The 20,593-nt window shown below is 62.3% G+C and overlaps 1 protein-coding gene across 3 annotated transcripts; it reads left to right on the top strand.

Annotated features, from left to right (window-relative positions):
• Nucleotides 1-1,533: 1,533 nt before the first annotated feature.
• On the top strand, nt 1,534-19,989 carry Pwwp2b (PWWP domain containing 2B). Of its 3 annotated transcripts, none has more exons than XM_078023900.1 (3): nt 1,534-1,733; nt 7,897-9,290; nt 19,184-19,989. In XM_078023900.1, exons 1-3 carry the CDS (start codon nt 1,609-1,611, stop codon nt 19,189-19,191), a joined length of 1,527 nt encoding a protein of 508 aa, XP_077880026.1. In that variant the 5' UTR covers nt 1,534-1,608; the 3' UTR covers nt 19,192-19,989. The 3 variants fall into 3 exon arrangements, with proteins under 3 accessions (XP_077880026.1, XP_077880018.1, XP_077880023.1); XM_078023892.1 differs by having other exon boundaries at nt 7,897-9,595; XM_078023897.1 differs by lacking the exon at nt 1,534-1,733 and adding an exon at nt 6,035-6,635 and having other exon boundaries at nt 7,897-9,595.
• Nucleotides 19,990-20,593: the final 604 nt, after the last annotated feature.

Below are 20,593 nucleotides of genomic sequence, written 5' to 3'. Positions count from 1 at the left end.
CAGCTGCATTCCTCTCCTCTTTGCCCCCATGCCCATCCAGGGCCCTCAGACTTCCAGAGGCAGCAAGTGCTCAGGTATGTCCCTGGCCACACCCCAGTGCTCTTCCTGCTGACACCTGGGAGTTACCAGTAGACTCACATCTTTTGGAGGCATCTTCCCTGTCCTCCCCAAACTCAGCACCTTGTGTTTGCCACCTGGGGCCCCTTTGGGAGGATGCCTGCCTACTCAAGCAACCTCTACACTCTTGGGTGGAGACCCCCTCCATATGCAGGCCCTCCCCTGAGTTGGTGGTGGTGCTATGGTCTGTGGTTCTGTGTCCAGTGCCCAAAAAGGCTGTGCCCACCAGGCATCTTCAACAAATGCTCAGTTTGCAGCCTCCAGCTAGTCCCTACCCACTGGAGGAAGCTGGGAAATGTCCCTGTTGCCTGGACTTTTGATTCAAAAGTCATCCTCACCCAGCTCTGGAGAGGTGTAGGTTGGGGAACCCCAGATTCTGGAGGAGAACAGGTGCTCCTAAAGTGCCTGAGGCCCTAAGAGCTTCAGAACTGCGATGGCTCCCTGCGCCACCGGAGGGCGATGTCAAGCAGCGCCAACTGTCCCGGATGACGCTTGGTGTGTCCACCCCATGCAGGTCCCAGGGGAGTGGGAACACCATTCCAGGGCTGGAGGGTGGGGAACCAGCAGGCGAGTGGCCAGGACAGCTCGCTTCCCCACGCTGCTAGGTGTTACAAGTCTGGTTTAAGGTCCCGGACCTTTGTGGCCAGGGTCATTGCAACAGGCTGGGCCCTTGGGTGGCGTTTATGAGGTCCGGAGCCGGATGAGGACGCACAAGTCTTTAAGGAAGCCGACCGGCCTGGGGTGGAGGGCCAGGGTCCCTCTGCTACCGCCGAGAACACAGGTCCGCCCTAAGTCGGGCGTGCACCTCCGGTCGCCCAAGGAGGCGCAAGGGTACCCTGGGATGGCCCAGTGCCCCTGCCTCTCCCACGAGGCCAGGGCAACACTAAGCCATTGCCGGGTGCCTGCGGTGCCCTCTCTGTGTCCCGGGTCTCCTCTGTCCCGCCCGACCGGCTTCCTGCGCGCCGCCAGGGACTTCCTCCCTTCAGTGCCCGGCGGCCTCCGGAGCCGTTGCAGGGGCGCTGTCGGAGACTCGGGCGCAGACCCGCGGCAGGGGAACTCCGTGATACAGGAAAGGGAGGGGCCCAGGGCAGGGCCAAGGGGGGGAGGGCCCCAGGAATAGGACCCGGGGAAAGGGTCTGAGCCCTGCCAAGGGCCAGGCGAGTGTCCTCGTTGCCCCTCAGCTCCTGGCTCTCAGGGCACCCCGGACCAGGGGACGCTGCTGGCCAGCGTGCGGAGACTATCGAGCCCCCTGCCCGCCCCGCGGGGCTCCGCAATGCGTTCTCAGCCCAGTTCCGCCAGTCGGCGCGGGCAGCCGGGCACACGCTACGGGCGGCTGGCCCGTGCCCGGGAGCCCAGCCCGCGGCCGCGCGCCCCGGCCGGCTCCGCCGTGGCGGCCGGCCGAGCGAGCTTTGTGACGTCAGGCGGCGTCACGCGGGGCTGACCCGGCGGCGGCGGCGGCGGGCGGGGGCGGCCTCGGGACGCGGCGGGAGCATGGAGCCGCGGGCCGGCTGCCGGCTGCCGGTGCGGGTGGAGCAGGTCGTCAACGGCGCGCTGGTGGTCACCGTGAGCTGCGGCGAGCGCAGCTTCGCCGGGATCCTGCTGGACTGCACGAAAAAGTGAGCGGGGCGGGGGCGCGGGCCCGGGACGCCCCGGAGTCCCCGGGGACACTCTGTCGCCCTACCCGGGACCCGAGACCGGCTGGGGCGGGGCGGCGGGGCCGGCGCCGGCTTTCGGTTTCCGCCCGGCCAGGGTTTCGGGGCGCGCGAGCTGGCTGCCGCTGGGGCCGGGGGGGCAAAAGTGGCTGTCTCCCAAAGTCGCCGCGACTTTCGGGGCTGGAGAACGCGCGGCCGGGCGGAGGGGTCTGCGGGGCCAGGCCCGCCAGGGCGCACGCGGAGCGGGGCGAACTCCGCAGGTCTGCAGTAATTAACACACTTTTCTTTGTTCAGCCGCACTGTTGAATTTGGCTGTTTGCAGAATTGTAATCCTTCAAGAGGGATCAGTTGTGTGATGGCCTTGCCCCGTCGCTTAGGAGCCCCGGTCTTTGCGTGGGTCCCAAGGCTTGTAGGAGCGGCTGGTGGGGAGCAGCTGTGGCTGTGCCGGGTGTGAAACACTGCCGCGGCTCCCAGAGCCCGCGCGGAGGAGTAGAAGATATAAGTTATGGGGCCAGTGTCCCTGCCAGAGGGGCGGCCTGACTGCACACGCACCTGTGCACTGGCTGCAGGGACTCCTGAGCACAGAAGAGCCTCCTGAATACCCGTCACGTGGTGCGCTGTCATTGCCAGATAAATGATTAGGCATTAATCATCTCTTCTCTTTCTGGGCTTTATTTTGGAACTAGGAGCAGTGGATGCCCCTGATCTGGAAGGGCCAACTTTTTGCTTCTCCAAAGCCCAGGTCTTTCCAGTGGTGTGAACAGAGCAGAGATGGTCCTTCTTTGACAGTGATCCGCTGACATTATCTCTTCATTAGATGTGCCAGAAGCCATTTATGCACAAGTCATGTGACTTAACATATGGCCTCCCGTGTGACTGTTGCCCTGCTCTGTGTTGGCTACCACTAGGAGTGCCTGACGAAGGAGTGACACTCAGGGGCTTGCAGAACAGCCACCTGAGAGCCGCTATGAGCCAGAGGTTGGGGTGTCTGTGATCCCCCCACCCATGGCTCCTTGTTCTTCTGGGGCCTGCTGCACACTGGTCTTTCCTACCTGGAGAGGGACATTTGCAGCTGAGGTGCCCCATGAACTGGCTCCCTGACTAGGAATGAGGTAGGCTGAAGCACCCTCAGCTCACAGTGGAGATGTCTTATTGGCTGCAGAGCAGTGGGCGCCCCTCCCTGAGACCTGGGGCTCACTGTTTTACAAATCCATACCCCATCATGGAAAGAAGCAGAGCTGCTGAGGCTAGGACCTGGGAACTGGCAGCTGTAGAATGTGGGGGCATCAGTGCCACATCCAGAGCCACCTTGAGCCAGGAGCTGGGTCTCGGTGGGTGCAGCTCTGCTCTGCCTGGGCTCTGTCTGATTTTGGCTGCCCCTGCATCTTTGTGGAGAACCCAAGGATAAACCTGGCTTTCCTTGCCCCTCTAGCCCTCCAAGGCTTGGTCCCAACACTGCCCCTGCTTCTGCCTTCCTTGGCCTCCCGTTTCTGTTTCCAGTTCTCTACCCACAATATTATGAGTTGCAACACTAATGTTTACCATCCTGCCTGTCAAGCAGGAACCAGATCACAGCTTACAAGCTGGTCCAGATGCTATGGGCAGTGGGGTGCTGTCCTCATGCTACAGGGTCCAGGTGCCTGCCCTCCCTGGGTGCCAGTGTCTCCTCAGTGCCTGGCCACTCTGCTATGGAAGCCCAGTTCCTGATCTGAGCTGCTGGTGCTCCAGTGATCCATGTTCACCCTTCTCAGAGGAGCCTGAGGGTCCTGGAGCAGCAAGGTGTCATGCAGGCTGTCTTCAGGGCAGATCACTATTTCTGGGTGCTGATGGTGTTGGTAACTATCAGAGCAGCTTCCCTGGCTCTGATGCTTACCTGGTGGCCTGGTTGATCACTGCATGTCCCCCTTGCTGGAGTTAAATGGTCAGGTGGGACAGGCCTCATTTACACAGGCTCCTGGGTGGGAGGGCTGAAGCAGGGCCAGCTCGGGTGTTCTCTCCTCTGGTTCTCGTCTCCTGTTTGCCGGCTTGGGCTCAGGTCTTCACAGTGTGCATTTGCATTTTGAATCTGCTGTCAGACTACAGTGTGGTCTGCAACAGCTCTCAGCTGCTCTGGGTCACACATTCATGGGTGCTCACTGAGCACCAACTGTGTTCAGGGACTGAGCCCAAGCTGCTCCCGCAGTCTACTTCCTGGCAAATCTGAGGATCCCTTCCACAGCTCTGATGACTGAGTTGTGTCTGAAGGTTGGAGTGGGCTGAGAACCTCAGGTGGTGAGTCCCTAGCTGAGGGGTGGCCTGAGGAGAGCAGATGTTCAGGGTGTGGTCTTATGAACAGAAGATAAAAAGATCCCTGCCCGTGGCCTGGTGACCCAGTGCCTCCAGTCTTGATATCTAAGCTAGTGTGAGTCACACACAGTAGATTGCCACACAGACCCATGGTCCTGTGTGCTGGGAAGATCAAGGTGCCATCCTGTGACTAGGACCCCAACTATTGCCTGTCCCCCATCAGAAGGGCATTGAGTCCTGGCCCATACTCCTCCGCTGTTCAGGACAGAGACTCAGCTGCCAGTGGATGCTCCCAGGATGGAATGCAGTGGTGTGGCGATGTCCCCCCTACCCCCAGGTAGCTGGAGGGACCGAGCATCAGGACTGGTGTGCAGGGGCCCTGCTGGCATGCTAGTCTTGGTAGCTTCTCCATGGGGTGCTGTCTGAGCAAGCAGGTGAGGAGACATGGTGATTGAGGAGTGGCGGGGGGGCTCGTTTGTGCTGCTGGGGAGCCCAGAAGACTAGAGAAGGATGCTGATAGGTCTTGGAGTCCAGGGTGCAGGGGGCTCCACTTGCTTCCCAGGATCTGCAGGACTTACGTGTTCATAGGGTGGGGCAGGTCCTAGTGTGTACCCTGGGGAAGGAGCTTTTGTGTCCAGGTTGTGGCTTGTCCTGCCAAACTGCTTGCCCCGATTCCCAGAGAAGAGGGGCCCTGGGAGGCCTCGAACTCCCGGCAGGTCTGGGCAGCCTGTCCTGCTTCCTGCAGGGCCTTTCTGCTCCTGGACTCTGTTGTGCCCTGGCCCTGCAGTTCTTTGTCTGCAGGGCTGCAGAAAGATTGTAGGTGCCCAGGTGGGCCTTGGTGTTGGATTCAGGCCATCCTGAGGCTCATGCTCCTGGCACCACGACTTTGTGAAGGTTTCCATGGGCTCCTCGGCTTTGCACACCCCATGTTTACCGGCCCCTGCAGGCAGCAGGCAGCAGGCAGCAGGCAGCAGCAGGATGGCCTTCCCACAGAGGCTGGGAGGAAGTTCCAGGGCAGACGTGGGGAGAGCAGCAGTGGCTGCCACTAAGGTGCAGCAGCCTGTGTGTCCCGGGTCTGAGGACAGGCAGCGGGACGGGGGCAGCCAGATGGAGACGGCCACAGGCTGGGGTAGTCTGGAGTTCAGGCAGGCAGCCAGGGCTCTGCTCCTCCTGCCCATGGGCTGGCCTTGGCCTGGGCTATTGTGGGTGGACAGCTGTGCCAAGACCCTCAGGTTGGTCCCTAGGGACACAGCTCGGCCACTGGAGTCCTGCTGAGGACCTTGGGCCAGGCCACAATACGCCTGGCCTCGTCCTTGCAGGACACCCTGCAGAGGGAGAGAACCTTGGTGACCCTAGAGAGCTCTGGGTTTCTGTCCCATTTCTTGCTTTTAGGTCTCTCCTCACTCCCCCAACTTGAGCCTCCTGAGCTTTTTATTCCTGCCTCAGTTTCCCCATCTTCCTCAGAACATGTTTTTCCCTCCCTGACTCTGAGCTGCCCAAGTTTTACTGTCTTGAAGGTTGCTTCTGGGTCCCTGCAGTTTTCTGCATGGAGACACTGGCTAGCCTTGTGTGGGCCCCCACCCTGGTGACTCACCATAGTCCCCAGGGCCCCTCCCCATGTGCCTGCTTTCCCTCTGAGTGCAGGGCTGGTGCTGTTAGATGGTGGTGTGATTGGGGTCCTCCATGGCTGCATCCACCTGGTGGGCCCTGTGACTCCAGGAGGGATCCTGGCAGGCTTGATCTGGTTCCCGGGTGGCCCACTTCTATCACCCTCAAGGCCTGCAGTGTCATCTGTGGGTACTGCCAGGCCAGGGAGCCTCTGTCCCTGGGACTGGGACAGTGCCAGCCATGCTGGGCCTTGTGGGTAGCCAAAGCTGCAGTGCTTGCTTCTGGGCCCAGGAAAGGCTGGGGTTCTTCCAGACACCACCTTGTGCCAAGGCTGTCTCCATGGTTTGGAGGCTGTGGGCCCGGAGTCACGGGACCAGTCGGCTGGAGAAGATTCTCTGGTCAACCTCACTGTCCCATCCATCAACTGGGAATGGAGGCACTGGGCAATCTGTGGGCTGCTGAAGGGCCGAGGGAGCCCAAGTCCCTGTAGGCCAGTGCTGTGAGCTCTGCTGGGCCCCAGGTCTGCTCCAGCCTGGGGGCAGCCCTTCCCACTGTTTATCCGCCAGGCAGGGGTGGGTGTGGCCCTGGCAGGGCAGCAGCTCCAGGAAGGAAGCGTGGCTGCCTGCTGTGCCAGGGTCACTGCCATCTCTGCAGGGCCAGCTTCTCTTGTCCTGGGCTGTTGCGGTCAGATGGTGGTGTGATTTGGGGTCCTCAAGAGGATGGCGTGAGGCCTGGCCGTGGCGTCCCAGGGTGACCTGCTGGAAGGGACCAGCCCCTGGCCTATGTCTGGTAGGCAAGCCTGTGCCTGGTTGGGGCCTGTGTCTCTGGCCAAGAGCTGTGTGTCCATCCTAAACATGCAGATGCCACCTGAGGGGAGCGTGCCATGCATGGGCAGACTCGTAGAGCATGTGAGCTGCAGGGCCTGTCCGCGGGGGTGACCCCACCCTGCCCAGCCTGCCGTACAGATAGCAGGTGAGGAGGCTGCAGAACATGTTTGGGATCCTCCGGGAGAGAAGATGGAGGCCACTGCAGAGAGATGAGCTGGGACTTGGGTGGACCACTGGCCAAGGCTGCCCAGCAGTCGGGCTGTGTGTCCCTGGGCCTGACTGGCAGGAAGGCTGCCTCAGAAGGCTGGCCTGGGACATAGGCTGGTGTGGGGGACCTGTGGGGAGGCTGTGGACGATGGACAGGGGAACAGCCTGGGTGGCTGTGAAAGCAGCAGGAACTGTGCTTTGGCAGGGGCCCTGGGAAGGACTCTGCCAGCCCTGAGTCCTTGCCCTGCAGCCCGCCTCCCTAGCAGCTGCAGGGACCCTGTTGTCCTGGCACATTCAACCTGTGTGTTTGGGGTGCCACGCTCCCCACTCCCAGGGAGGGGTCTGCCCAGGCTCCCGGGGGCTCACTGCCATCCAGACCTCCCAGAGCTCCCTGAGCCCCCCACTAGGCTTCTGTTCAGAGCTCTGCTCCATGGACTAGGGACTCTCACTTCGTCTTTCTCTAACACCCCCCACATTTGCACCCTGGGATGAGTTCTGGGGTGAGGGCTGGGGGCAGCAGTTGGGCAGCAAGGTCCTTCTAGTCCTGTTGGCCAGGGAGGCTGGGTGACACAGCCCTGAGGACCACTAAAGCAGCTGGGGCCAACCGTGGGACTCTGGGCTTTGAGAGGTCACAGAGCCTGAGAGGCTCTGGTCTGGTGGCACTGCTGTCCTCTCTGGGCTGCAGAGGCTGGGGCTCAGCTCTGCACCTGGCCACATGCAGCTCCCCCCCCCACTCCATGCACATCGGATGCCCAGGGCTTGGTTGCTCCAGGGGACAGGCCTAGGGACTTCGAGGCTGACCTGGGAATCCCCAGCCCCTCTGGAGAGCGGGGAGGGGAGCCAGTGAGCAAGGTCAGGTCAGGCCGTCCACATCTCTGAACACAGACCCTGCTCTGAGGCTTCCTGACAGAGCTCAGCCATGAGCTCTCCTCCCCTGGTGGCCACAGCCCAAGATTCGGACGCTCTGATCAGAGAAGCAGCCTCCAGGCCACATGTCACGGGCCTGATGTGCCTGCGTCCACTTGCACACTAGGACAGATAGTTCACAGGGGCCTGCTTCTCAGTCACAGCCCAGGGATGCCACCCAGCACTTGGCACACGCTGCCACTCAGCCTGCTGAGAGTGGGTCCAGGCAGCAGGGCAGGGGGCAGCTGGAGTCCTTCCCTGCTCACTCTCTCTCTCTCTGTCTCCCCTGCCAGGTCCGGTCTCTTTGGGCTGCCTCCGCTGGCTCCACTGTCCCTGGCTGACAATGCCCCTGCCCTCAGTGGCCGCGGCCAGGCCCCTGAGGAGAGGGATGGAGAGATGATGCAGCTGGGCACAGGCTCCCCAACTCCTCCCTGCAGGGACCAGCCCTCAGAGGACCAGCTCCCCAGGACGTCCGGCCCCGAGCCGCCCCCACCCCTGGTGCCTCCGCTGCCTGCTGGGAGCCTGCCCCCCTACCCACCCTACTTTGAAGGCGCCCCCTTCCCTCACCCACTCTGGCTCAGGAACACTTACCAGCAATGGGTGCCACAGCCTCCGCCCAGGACCATCAAGCGGACCCGGCGGCGTCTATCCCGCAACCGTGACCCGGGCCGGCTCATCCTGAGCACCATCCGCCTGCGGCCTCGCCAGGTGCTCTGTGAGAAGTGCAAGAGCACCGTGAGTCCCCAGGAGGCCAGCCCTGGACCCCCTGCTGCCCCCAGGGCCCGCCGGAGGCTGGGCAGCGGCCCAGACAGGGAGCCTCACAAGCCCGAGGAGCCCGAGGATGGCGACCCGGTGGCTGCGGCCACTGCGAGGAGGAGCAAGAGGGAGAAGCGGGAGGAGGAGCGGGCTCCCGGGGAGCAGGTCCCTCGGAGCCCTGTCATCAAGATCTCCTACAGCACTCCCCAGGGCAAGGGCGAGGTGGTCAAGATCCCCTCCCGTGTGCACGGCTCCCTGGAGCCCTTCTGCCCCCAGCAGGCCCTGTACAATGGCAGCCCGGACCCCGAGGCACCGCGGGACACGGAGCCCAGGGACGCTGGGGACCGCCTGCCCAGTGGGCCCTTGGCCTCCATCCCCAAGCTAAAGCTGACCCGTCCTGTGCCCGCTGGCTTGGACCTGCCGCCCCCCAAGATCCGCCTGAAGCCCCACCGCATGGGGGATGGCGAACAGGAGCCGCTGTACAGGGCTGAGCTGGTGGAGGAGCTGCGCGGCTGCCTGCAAGGTCCCCGGGCCAGCCCTCCGGCCCTCCTGGCGGTCGGCTCTGCCCATGGGCTGGAGGACTTGTCTTCTGGAAGTTCTGGCGAGGACGATGACTTCAAGAGGTGTCCCCAAGGTAAACAGGGACGTGAGGGGTTGGCTTTTCTTGTCAACTGCCCTGAAGGAAGGGCAGACTGCACCAGCGAGTCTGTGTGTAGCAGCGACAGCCTGGACGAGTCCAAGTCCTCCAGCTCCGAAGTCACGTCTGCAGACACAGGGGACCTGTCATCCGGCGACGGTGCATCCGTGCCCTCCTCCTCCAGGGACGCTAACCAGACAGTCCCACCCCTCACAGTCAGGCTGCACACTCAGAGCGTCTCCAAGTGCGTCACCGAAGACGGAAGGACGGTGGCCGTAGGGGACGTCGTGTGGGGTAAGATTCATGGTTTTCCTTGGTGGCCAGCACGTGTCCTTGACATCAGCCTTGGCCAGAAGGAGGATGGAGAGCCCTCTTGGCAAGAAGCAAAAGTCTCATGGTTTGGGTCTCCAACTACATCATTCTTATCTATTTCAAAACTCTCCCCTTTCTCTGAATTTTTCAAACTGAGATTTAACCGTAAGAAGAAGGGGATGTATCGGAAAGCTATAACCGAGGCTGCGAATGCCGCGCGACACGTGGCCCCAGAAATCAGGGAGCTCTTGACCCAGTTTGAAACATAACTTTGGCTCCCTGACCAGGTGAGTGTGTCTCTGGCGCTGTCCTGAGCTCGTGTCCATCTGCATCGAGGTGCGCCCCAGCCCAGGGCTGGCTGCTCTGAGGGGAGTCACCCTGGCTCTGTCACCTGAGGCCCAGCTTCACTGCAGAGGTGCTTTGGAGTAGGCCAGTTTCGTAGCTGCTACTTCAGAGCCAGGTTGAGTCTTGCAGCCATTTTCCAAAAGAAGCCCCGGGAAGGGTTTCCGTATGCTTCTGAGGGACTGGAGGCAGGGTGCTGCTGGACTGAGCGGGAAGCACTCTGGGGGATCGCCTGCACCCCTTCCCAAGGCCTGGAGCAGGGCCTGGCGCTCCTGCTGCCCCACACTGTGCCGCCCTGGCTTGGCAGGAAGGAGGCGAGGTGCACCTCTGCCTGGTCTTCCTCCCCGTGACAGCTGGGTGTCGTGGCTCTTGGTTGGGGACCTGTGGTGGCCAGGTGCTCCGGGTCCTAGGAGATGCTCTGCCTGTTCCTGGAGTCAGGGTCTCATCCTCCTTGCCCCCCACCCCCAGGAGGACCACGTCAGAGTCACCAGCGGTTCCTAAAGGGAGCCTGTGCCCCTCGGGACCTCACCACAGGGGAGGGGCAGAGGGTGTCACCATGTGGGGGACATCACCCCTACGGAGTTGGGGAGTCAGGGTGGCAAGTCTGTGCCCCCATATAAGGCATCTGGAAGGCACGGAGGGCTGCAGCCTCCCCTGCACTTGTTTCTGGGCGTGTTCCTGCCTGGCTGGTGGCTGGTACCAGACTGCCCCACTCCTGGCTGGTACCCTCTGTGCTGTCTTCATGACTGAGGATCAACTGATGCTCGTCCCCATGGGCACAGAGACTCAGCCAGGACAGGAGCTTCCGGACAAACACCGGACAGGAGCTGTCCATCTACTGTCCCCACTGCGCCTCTGCCCTGTCTTGGTGACCTTCAGTGACCACATCTGCCTCTGCCACCCGCCTGGAGTCGTGGCCTCCTGGGTGGCCATCCTTCAGGTCCTAGCAGGGCTGACTGATGATTGGCCAGAGAAGGGGTCCGGTGGGCTTCAAGCCCTGTCACTGCTCTGCCTTATGCATCGGGGTCCTAGGACAGGAGGTGGTGATGAGGCCTGTCACAGGGGCTGGTTCTAAGGCTGCCTGGCTGTCCAGGCTCTGCCCTGGCCTTGTCCTCCCCGCCTGGACAGTGGGGTGCCTCTGCCGCCTTCCCAGGAATCCAGACACAAATCAGGCCCATCTCCCGTCAGTTCTGGGCACTTTGTGGGAGCCTGGCGGGTGCACAGGCATGTGGATGTGGGCGGTAGCCTCTGCACGCCTGCACATGTCTAGGGCGCTTGTCCTGAGCCATGAGCCCCCGTGGAGAGGGGAAAGAGGAAGACCAGGTGCCACTTCCCTGAGGTGCCCCTGCCGAGGCCTGGCCTGGTGGCTGACCTGCAGCACCTGTTCCTGCCTCGCCCTCTGCCCAGTCCTCGCCCCTAACTCCACGCTGGTCCTTGCTCTGACCTAGTCTGGAGTCGGCATGGAAGCTGCTGGCTCCTCTCAAACATGCCCCTTCTGGGTGCTGTCAGCCCAGCTCCCGAGGAGGGTGGAGCCCAGCTCAGCCCTCACAACACACCCTCCAGCTCCCAGTCACACTGGCTGTGGGGACTCGGTTACAGGGGACTCAGCCACCTGCAGGCTCGTCCAGTGGACTAGTGGGCTCTGGGAAGCCCAGCAAGGGGAGGCTCTGGGTCAGAGAATCCAGCCCTGTGGGTTCAGGGCTGCCTATGTTTATCCGGAAGCAAAGGAAAAATCTCACCCGACTGGTTTGCCTGCCACACAGGCTGCTTCTCCTGGGGCCGTGCCTGGGCCAGACGTGCTGCCCGGCAGCCTGAGTGCTCTGGGGCCTGTGGGGTGCTTGGTCCCTTCAGTGTGGAGGTGCTCAGCCATGGTTGCCTGATCTGTGTTTGGCTGTTGTTTCCTAGGGATCAGGCTGGGAGCCAGGTCCCCATCGCCCTGGCCATTCACATGCTCAGCCCTGACCAGAGCTGGTGCCCACAGCCCCGGGCCTCCTGCTTGGTGTGGGTTGGTGGCCCCCTGGCAGACGTTTGCTTTGAAGTGTCAGCAGAACTGCTGGGGGCAACCCTCGTCCTGCTCTTTGGAAGGGAACCTGGGGATCCCTGAGCAGAGATTGATGGGGACCCGGGGAGGGGCCTGGTTACTGGCATCTGGGCACCTTGGCACCTCTTGGGAAGAGGAGGGAGGGCAGGGAGGCCTGCTGGGAAGGTCCGCTGCAGCTGCCTGAAGATGGTGGTGGCTGGGGCACCAGCCCCCAGAGCTTTGGGGGTGGCACAGGCATGTCAGGAGAGTGACAGCTGATGAACAAGATCTCCACCCTCCCAGGGCACAGAGCACAGCACCCATCCCTGAGAGACCCTTGCCAGGCTGGGCTCAGGGGCAGGCTCCTGGGCCCTCAGTGGGGACCACCACCAGAAGGCAGTGTCCTTGCTGTGGCTGACTGTGCTGTTCCTGGTGAGCCCTGACCTAGGCCACTGAGGTCACAGCCTCGGGGTGGAGGCACAGAGGCTGCAGCCCCCTGTGTCGTGGGGGTGGCAGCAGCTCCTGCCTCATGCCTGAAGGAGCAGTGCCCATGTGGCATGCTCCCTGGACAGTCATGGCCAGGCCAGGGGCTGTGAGTGACCCACTGGCAACCTCCCTTGAGGTGACCACTGCACCCTGTCTGGCTTGGCACAAGGGAGTGAGGTCAGAGGCTGTGCTGGGGATGGGAGTCTGGAAACCAGCTCTCAGGGGGTCCCTGTGCCTGGGGGCAGGGCGCACACTCCTGTGGATGGGCAGGCACTATGCCCCTGCCCTTGGTGCTGCTTGGGGTCCTGCAGGAGCTGGCCAGCCGGCTCTCCCTAGAGACTTTGTGCAAGCCTGCCTACACCCCACCTCCCGGACCCGCTGTGCCCGGAGGGATTGGTCTGGGGGCTCAAGGCCCTGGCACTGGTCCTCACTAGTCTCCCTCCTATCTGCCTGCTCCGCCCAGCCCATCCTCACCCCTGAGGGCAAACAAGGCCAGAGTGGGCTAGAGAGTGGGCAGAGTCATGGAGATCTTCACAATCACACACAGACCTGCAGAGGAGGACGAAGGAGGCCCTTGAGGCAGAGCAGCAGCAGGAGCCTTAGCCTGGACTGGGATCAGGAAGGCTTCCTGGAGGGGCAGCAGGAGCTGAGACCCTAAATTGAGGGCCAGTTGGGAGCTTAGAGGGTGTGGGTGGTGCGCAAGGCAGAGGAACACCAGGGCCCATTCTGCGGGTTGGCCCCACTCCAGGGAGACTTGGGCCTGCTGGGCTCAGGCTTAGCTCTGCCTGGAGAAATGCACGTGGCCAGTGAGCAGCTCCTGTTTGTGCTGACACCGCTTTGAGCACAGGGTGTGACAGGCCAGTGCTGGGCCTGGAGAGGAGCAGGGATGTGCCGTGTTTGCTGCTGGAACTGGGGGTGCCAGCCCCTTGCCCATGAGGACGACCCAGACTGGAGTGGGTGCAGCTGGCTGGCGAGGGAGGTGTCCAGGGTCTGGCATCTCAGAGCCGAGAGCGCAGAGCTCGGTGCTTGGGGCTGGGGCAAGGTGTGGGCCCACATCCGGGGTAACTGGACAAGGACAGACCTGAAAAGGGGCAGGCGGAGCACCACCCAGGGCTGCTTGAGGGGAGGGCCTTTGAAGCAAGAGAAGTGGGGAGGTCACAGGAGGGCAAGTGGCAGTTTGGGGACAGGAAGAGGGTCTGGCAGAGAGCAGGCAGTGCTGGCCAGCCTGGGGAGAGGTGGCCAGTTGAGGACTGGAGGGACAGCCTTGGGGCTGATCTTGATTGGACGGGAACCTTGCTCATTGCACACTCAGCACCGTAGAGGGCTGGGGTGCTGGGTGGGCAGTCACCCAGGACAAGCCCAGAGAGGCCAAGGTCTTCCCAAGGATTGGCCAGAGACAGCACACCTGCCCATGTGTTCTGGGAGCTGTGGGAGCCAATGGGGACCCTTCTGTGCTGTCCTGGGAGCCCAGACCCCTCCTGGGGCAGAGCATGCAGAGCGGGCCGGTGGCCAGGGCCCTGCACTGGGCTGTGGCTGTGGCTGGGGTGTGGGCTGGAAGCCACAGCTCCTCCCTGAGCGGGTGGAGGGCCGCCCCAGGCCCAGCCTCTCAGAGGCCCCAGCCCCCTCCCTGGCTGGCTGGCAGGACGCCTCCCTCTCCCTGGGGCAGGAGCTCTTGCACTGGGGTCCATCAGGCTGCAGGCTTCCATCAGCCGGCTCCTTTGCATGAGCTTCCTGTGGCCACGGTAACAAACTGCCACACAGGGCCAACACTCGTTCTCACATTCCTGGAAACCAAGTCTGACGCCCAGGCGTGGTCAGGGCTGCCCAGCCTCGGGGACTCTGAGGAGGGTCCTTCCTGCCTCTCAGCACCTGGGGGCTCCAGCCCTCCCCCCCCCGTGGCCACGGACCCCCAGGGTCTTTGCTGGCTCTTCCTCCTCCTCAGCACTGAATCTCCCTCCCCTCTTTTGTGAAGCCCCCCAGTGGCATTGAGGTCTCCCTTGCAGAATTAGGGTGATCCAGCCATCGCAAGACCCTCAGGTCACCTGCAAAGACGCACCACTGCAGGTAGCACCCCTGCCAGGGGGGAGGACTGACACAGGGCTCCCCCCCACTCCTCCTCTCCAAGTTAAATTCCCCATGTGCTGCGTGAATATCTGTGGGTGCTGGAGGTCCACGTCAGCCTCGGGTCAGGTGCCGCACCTGCCTGGGGCTGCGGTGGAGCTCCCGCGCTGGAGGTTCTGCAGGGGTTTGTGCAGGATGTAGAAAACCATGGTTCCAGAAGGATATGCGGGGGCTGGGAAAATCTGCTGGCAACCAGTCCTGGGAGCACCCCCACTCCCGCCTCCCCTCCACCAGGTCGATTCCCCCAGGGAAATGAGGCTAGAGATCAGGAGCCACGGGCTGAGTACGGCAGGTGCTGGTGGTGCACCTGCTAGGTGGGGGCAGAGCGTGACCCTAGACCAACATGCGCTGGGAGCCGGTTCTCCTGGGTGCCCTGGCGGCGAGTCCTGAGAACAGCACCTGGAGCTGAGTGCTGCAAGCCAGCTCCTCTTCCTTCCAGCTCTAAATAAAATGTCCTCCTTCTCCTGAGGACGGCTGTCAGCCGCCTTCCACGTTGCTCCCAGGGAATTCAGGTCCTCCACGAAGGTGGTAATTATTTTGTTCCAGAGGAAAGCTAAGGCCTGTGATTCTGAGCCTGCTGTGGGGGCTCCATCTGTCCCACCCCAGCATTTAGCAGCCTGTGCCTGCTGCCACCTCTGGGCGTCGGGTGGGCTCCTGTGGGCAGGTGGGGCAGGCAGTTCTGGGGTGCTCCTCTAGGAGCTGGGTTTCTGGGGCCCAGTTGTCTTGGTGTGTCCCCTGCCTGTCCCCTCCCCTCTCTCCAGTGAGATGCCCTAATGCCAAGTGTCTTGGTTGCTTCCTGGGTCCTCCCCACAATTATTGATTTCACACCTGTAAAAGGCCGTATGTGCACACGGTAAATTATCTTAAAGAATGTCGATCAGTGTGGCATTATGCTGTTATACTATACCGGGGAGGACCCCCCAAAGCCAGCCAGAGGTTGTGAGAGCAGCCTAGCGGTTCCAGCAGGCCCTTCGTGCTGGGGCCTGGCCTTCCTGTCCCCAAGTGAAGACATCTCACCATCTCACAGCTATACTTTTGGTTGAATTCTCTAAGATTTCTGGGTTCTGGAGATGTAGTGTGTTCTGTGCTTCTGTGGGCAGTCCTGTGGCCCTGGGCCAATCAGTCCCCTCCCGTGGCTCTGCATCCTGGTTTGTCCCTCAGCTTTCAGCAGAGCAGGTTCAGAGGGGCACTGGCCTGGGGGCCTGGGCAGTAGCCCACAGCTGCTCCCTGGGTAGGGAGCTGCTGGCCTCTGATGCCTAGCACTGGTGTGGAGGAATGGGGTGGGTCTGAGGATCTACCCCAGAGCAGTTCTGTGAAGTCCTGGAGGCCTAGAGGCCTCTGCCCTCTGGGCAGCTGAGCTCAGCTCTGCAGCCCCAGCTGGGGTCCAGCCTGTGGGCATGGACTCTGCTCCTTTTGCCAGGAGCTGGAAGGTCCTTCTGAAGGCCACTGTGGGGGGAGCCTGGGCCGTCCTCTCGAGGCCTGCATTTTCCTAAGGAGGACTGCGGCTGAAGGACACCTGGCGTTTTCAGAGGCAGTGTGGCTGTCGGCGGGGACGTGCGGTGCCGTCTCTTTGCAGTGAAGCATAGCTGCCCTGATTTGGCCCCTTGTAAATCCTAGAGTCCCCAGTGAGAAGGGGTGGGCGGAGCAGTTTCCAGGTATGACTGTCCCCACCCAGAGCCCACAGAGAGCCTACAGCGGTCAGACCTTGCCAGCAGCCCTGGTCATTCACAGGGGTTTGGAAGGGACACTCTGTAAGCTGGACACCTGCCCAGGATGAGTGACTGTCCTCAGATGTGCTGCAGCCTGGGTGGGGCAGGGTAGGCCAGGAATGGTGTCCACAGATCTGGGGCCACTGTACCCGCCTCACGACCAGTCACGGATTTGGGAGGAGCCTGCAGATTCCTGGGGCTCACCCTTGCCCGTGAGGGATGTGTCTATGCCCAGGGGGCAGTGCTGGTTGGTGACCAAGGAGGGAACAGTGAGGAGGTGGCGTGGCTACAGGGAGGCATGCTGGGACTCACTGTGGACCCTGGCTGCAGGCCATGGGGTGGACTGGTGGCCAAGACTAACCCAGGAGCAGTGGGGCATGTGCCCATCAGCCCCCGCAGCACCACAGAGCAGGCCAGCAGGGCACAGATGCCATGGCCCGGAGTGCTGGCTGTGCTAGGCCCTGCTGGTCTGTGTCGTGGGCAGCAGCTCAGTCCAGGGGTGTGACCATCACCCTGAGAGAACAGACCTGTTGTGAGGTGCTGTGACCTTGACCTCTCCAGGGCTCAGCAGTGCGGGACTATTTTGCAAGGGATGATTTCTCAGGCCCCAAGTCAGAGCCTTAGCTGGCTAGGGCAGGGCTGCTGCCCAAGGTGGCCTTGGGGTAGGTGTGGGGCCTGGCTCAGGCCTGGGCCCTCCCACAGGGTCTGTGCTCTGGTTTGGACACAGCCTGCCCTCCCTGTAGAGAGATCAGGGATGGGGGTGGTCAGGCCTGGACTGAGGGGAATGGGCCATGTAACCATCTGACCCAGCGGTGGAGGCCTGGCCTCTTGGGGCACCTCTCCCGGATGCTCAGTCTACCCAGTAGGTGCTGTGAGTCAGGCCTGCACAAGCCGGGCCCAGGTCTAGAGAGGTCCAATCTCAAGCCGGGTCAGGCTTCAGAAGGAGGGACTTCCTATAGCAGTGTCCCAGACCAAGGGACCTATCCTGGCCTGCCCAGCTTTCCTAGAGGCATCCTGTCCCCCACCACTGTCCTCCGGCCATTGCCATCCTCACTTCCTGGGAGCGCATGGGTGGCTGCTTCCCTTTGCAGTCGCAGCCTGCGCCCCACCCTGCTCAGCACTGCGGGGGGGGGGGGGCTGCAGTCATCACAAGCAGCTCAGCTGGGCCAGGCATCCACCCCTGTCCTGGGCCCTGCAGAAGGTGGGTGCCGGCACTGGGTGGTGGTTGGAGGGCCTAGTCTGGCAGCACTGGGTCTCCACACAGGCCGAGGCCTCTGTGGTTCCACTCTTTGCAAACAGTGCAGGGTGACCTAGAAACCATGCTGCTGACCCATGCCCAGCCGGAGCTCCTGCAGTGGGCCCTACCCACCCACCAAGCCCCCAGTACAGAGGTGGCCCACTGTTGCCTGGAGGTCACTGCAAGGGGCTCTGCCATCAAGGCAGCCCACTCTCAGGTTGCTGAGTCCCTTGGCAGGGCTGTGTTTGGTGAGGGTCCAGCCCCTGCATCACCACGCCTGGGGCCTGGGGTGTGTGAGGTCAGCGTGTGTCACTTTCCAGGTGCCTGGCCCACTTCACCAAGGCTGGGTGCTTCCTTGGACAGGGCCCTGGGATGGAGTTGTTCTGCATAAGGGTGGTCGCCACAGCTCCCAGCAGCAGGAGGCTGCAGGCAGGAAATGGGGTCTGTCCTGCACGCCTCAAAGACTGCCCAGTGTGGCCAGGGCACCTCCTATCCCAGGACCCTGAGGAATGTCACCAGGCAGGGGTCTAACCTGACCTTGCCATCCGTTCTGCTGTGACCCTGCCTGGTGGACCTCTTTGGGACTGGAGTCTGGACTTGTGTAGACCTGGTGGGCACAGGTTTAGCCTCCTGGAGCTCTTGGACACGGAGATTGCTGTGCAGCCTCGAGTGTTCCCATGGTCTCCCTCACTCCTCTGCCCAGGGCCTGACCTGAGCCCCTAGAACCCGGGCAGGCACCATCCACTCCTGCCTGGCTGTCTGGTGGCCAGTGCAGCCTTGTGTGGGAAGGTCTGGGGAGGCCAGGTGCACCACTGGGGCCGGGCCGTCTTCAGCAGAGGGTTCTTTTGGGTGGTAAGTCCCCCACCTATGGCCTATCTGGAGAGGGGAATAGGGGTCCTGGGCAGTGAGCAAGGGGCCAGTGTGGGGGTCCTGGGAGATGCATGTTGGACTCTGTGGAAGACCCGTGGGCCTGGCCTCAGGTGCAGGGAGCTCCTGGACACAGTGCAGTTCTCTGGTACCCTGCCCAGTGCTGAGGACGTCTTCAGGTTTCTGAGTGGTGGCTCCTGATTCTTGACTTTTCAGCTTAGATGAGGTTGGTGACTCTGCAGCAGAGGAGGAGTTTGCATTCTATGTCCCCTGCTCCCAGCCACACATGCACCTGTGCTGAACAGGGATGCCTGCAGCTCGCCCCTGCCCAGGCAGCGGATGAACTTGGGCTCTCTGCTCTCTGGGCTGATCCTGGCCTCGCCGCCTCCTGGTGGGCACTGTGGTCCTGCCCCTCCCTTGTCCCCAGCCTCGGTGCCCTCGCCCGTTAGGTTGGGGGCTTGTTTCCATTTGACGCTGTAGTGTTGAAGGCTTCCCCTCAGCTGCTCCACGCGGCTCCGGTGGTTATGTCTCAGTTCTCGGCACCCGCTGGCCTACCGTGTTGAGTGGGCCACGGCAGGTCTGCCCTCTCCCACCTGTGTCCCCCAGTGCCAGAGGGTTGTGTTCTGGTAGAGGGGGACCCTGGGACCCCTCCCCAGGCTCAGGTGCTGAGGCATGTCCCTCCAGGGGTCATCAGTGCACAGGAGGGTCCCAAAGAGACTCACTGGGTTCCCCTGCACAGTAAGCCTGTGGCTGGAAGAAGCCAGAAGAGTGGGATGCTCCTCACACCCATGTGACTTTCTCTGTGCTGGACTTGGGCTAGCCCTGTGGTCCAGGCTGTCCAGCCATTGAAGACCCTCCCCTTTCCTCAGGCATAGCCAGACCCTGGGCACCCGAGGTCAAGGGCAGGTGGACTCATGGACATGGAAAGGTTAGTGGGAGCTGGGGACCTCCAGGGGTCCCTGGAGAGCGACAGAGCCCAGGAGGGCTGGCTCAGAGACTGTGGCAGAGTCTCTGGGCTGGTGCTCTGGCCCCAAGGGGCCTGCCTCCCAGCCCTTGGGTCCCCGGTAACCTGTGCCCTTTCTGCTTCCCCAAGGTCACTGATGGTGAGGGCACGGCTGTCATCCTGGAGCTTCTGACTTCCATCCGAGGGACCTCTCGTGCCTTCTGGCCGGCTATGTGTGGAGACACTCTGGGCACAGTGGTCAGCCTGGTGCAAAGCCCCCAGAGCAGCAGGTGTGTCCAGGGAGGGGACAAGCCCAGGGCACAGCGGCTCCTCTCAGCTGAATGGGCCTGTGGCTCAGGCTACAATATTCCTGGCTGGAAGTCCCAGGAACTCAGTGACAAGCTTGCGGCTTCCTGTGTCAGGCCCAGATAGCTGCCGGGCCCAGGCGTCCCTGTGCGGAGCAGGGCCTTCCTCCCTGGCCAGTCTAGCCACTGGTGTGGGTGGCCATGTCCAGCCACGGAGCATTCTCCTGGCATGGCTGTCCTGGCTGCTCAGCTCTGGCTGCCCTGCCAGCTTGAGGAAAACCAAGTTGCACGTATGCCCGTCTTTCCCCAGCCCTTGGGTGCAGGGTCGTAGCGCAGCTGAGAGCCGGGGGACCCGCCCACGTCTCCCCCACGTTCCTCCCAGAGCGCAGGTCTCCCCGGTGCCCAGCCCACCTGCAAGGCCACCTTGTCCTGGAGATGCTGTCACCAGCTCACAGCACAGTGAGGAGGAGGTGAAGGGCAGGCCTCAGAGACGGGCGCTGACGTTGCGAGGTGCCTCCGCGGTGCTGTGTAAGAGCATTCCTCCCCGTCACTGTAACGACCAAAAGGAAGAAGAAAAGGAAAAGAGAAAATCTGTCTTCTGCTTTTCTTTGTTAAATGTGAAAGAATAAAGTCTGTTGAGGTTCTACCTGAGCCACCCTGCGGTCGCCCGTGTGCCGCTGGCTGGACGGAGGCAGCCTGGAGCCCCCCGATGCGAGGAAGGGCCGTGCTCCTGGTATCAGGTGGGCCATACCACAGCTTCGCTCACCGTCCCCTGGCAGGACTGACCACCTCCAGGTGGGCCCGAGGGTCCAGCCTCCCCATCTTGCCCTGCCACCTGGTTCCTGTGGACGCCTGGGTTGGGGCAGAGGGAACTGCAGGTGGGTAGGTCCACGTGCTTTTCTGCTGGTGAAGCCTCTCCTCCGGCTTCTTGATGGGCTCCTGTCACAAATGACGGTGGTGGCCTGCGTGTCCCTGGTTGTACAGGAACATTCTGCATCACGAGGGCGCCACCCCCCTCGGGAAGGCCTGGTGGGGCAGTGGACGGACTCTGATCCGTCACTCCACCGCTGCCTGCCCACAGCGGTCCTCGTGGCTTCTTGTGGCCCTGAGCCTACTCACAGGTGCAGAGGGCATGGCTCCCAGACCTGTCCTCAAGCAGAATCTCACAGCACAGTCTCCAGAAGGAGCTGGCGGGGGCTGCTTGACCCTGACATCATCCAGGACCTTGGGGTCCTGGGAACCTTTGGAAATCCAC

Source organism: Ictidomys tridecemlineatus, chromosome 1 (genome assembly GCF_052094955.1).
Source record: "Ictidomys tridecemlineatus isolate mIctTri1 chromosome 1, mIctTri1.hap1, whole genome shotgun sequence".
Classification (NCBI taxonomy): domain Eukaryota; kingdom Metazoa; phylum Chordata; class Mammalia; order Rodentia; family Sciuridae; genus Ictidomys; species Ictidomys tridecemlineatus.
The sequence above is the reverse complement of the archived record's forward strand: the minus strand, read 5'-3'. Positions and strand labels throughout refer to the sequence as shown.

Coding starts and splice junctions, on each gene's coding strand:
- Pwwp2b (XM_078023892.1), top strand. CDS start 1,609: ATGGAGCCGCGGGCCGGCTGCCGGCTGCCGGTGCGGGTGGAGCAGGTC. Junction 1,734..7,896: donor CTGCTGGACTGCACGAAAAA/GTGAGCGGGGCG, acceptor CTCCCCTGCCAG/GTCCGGTCTCTTTGGGCTGC.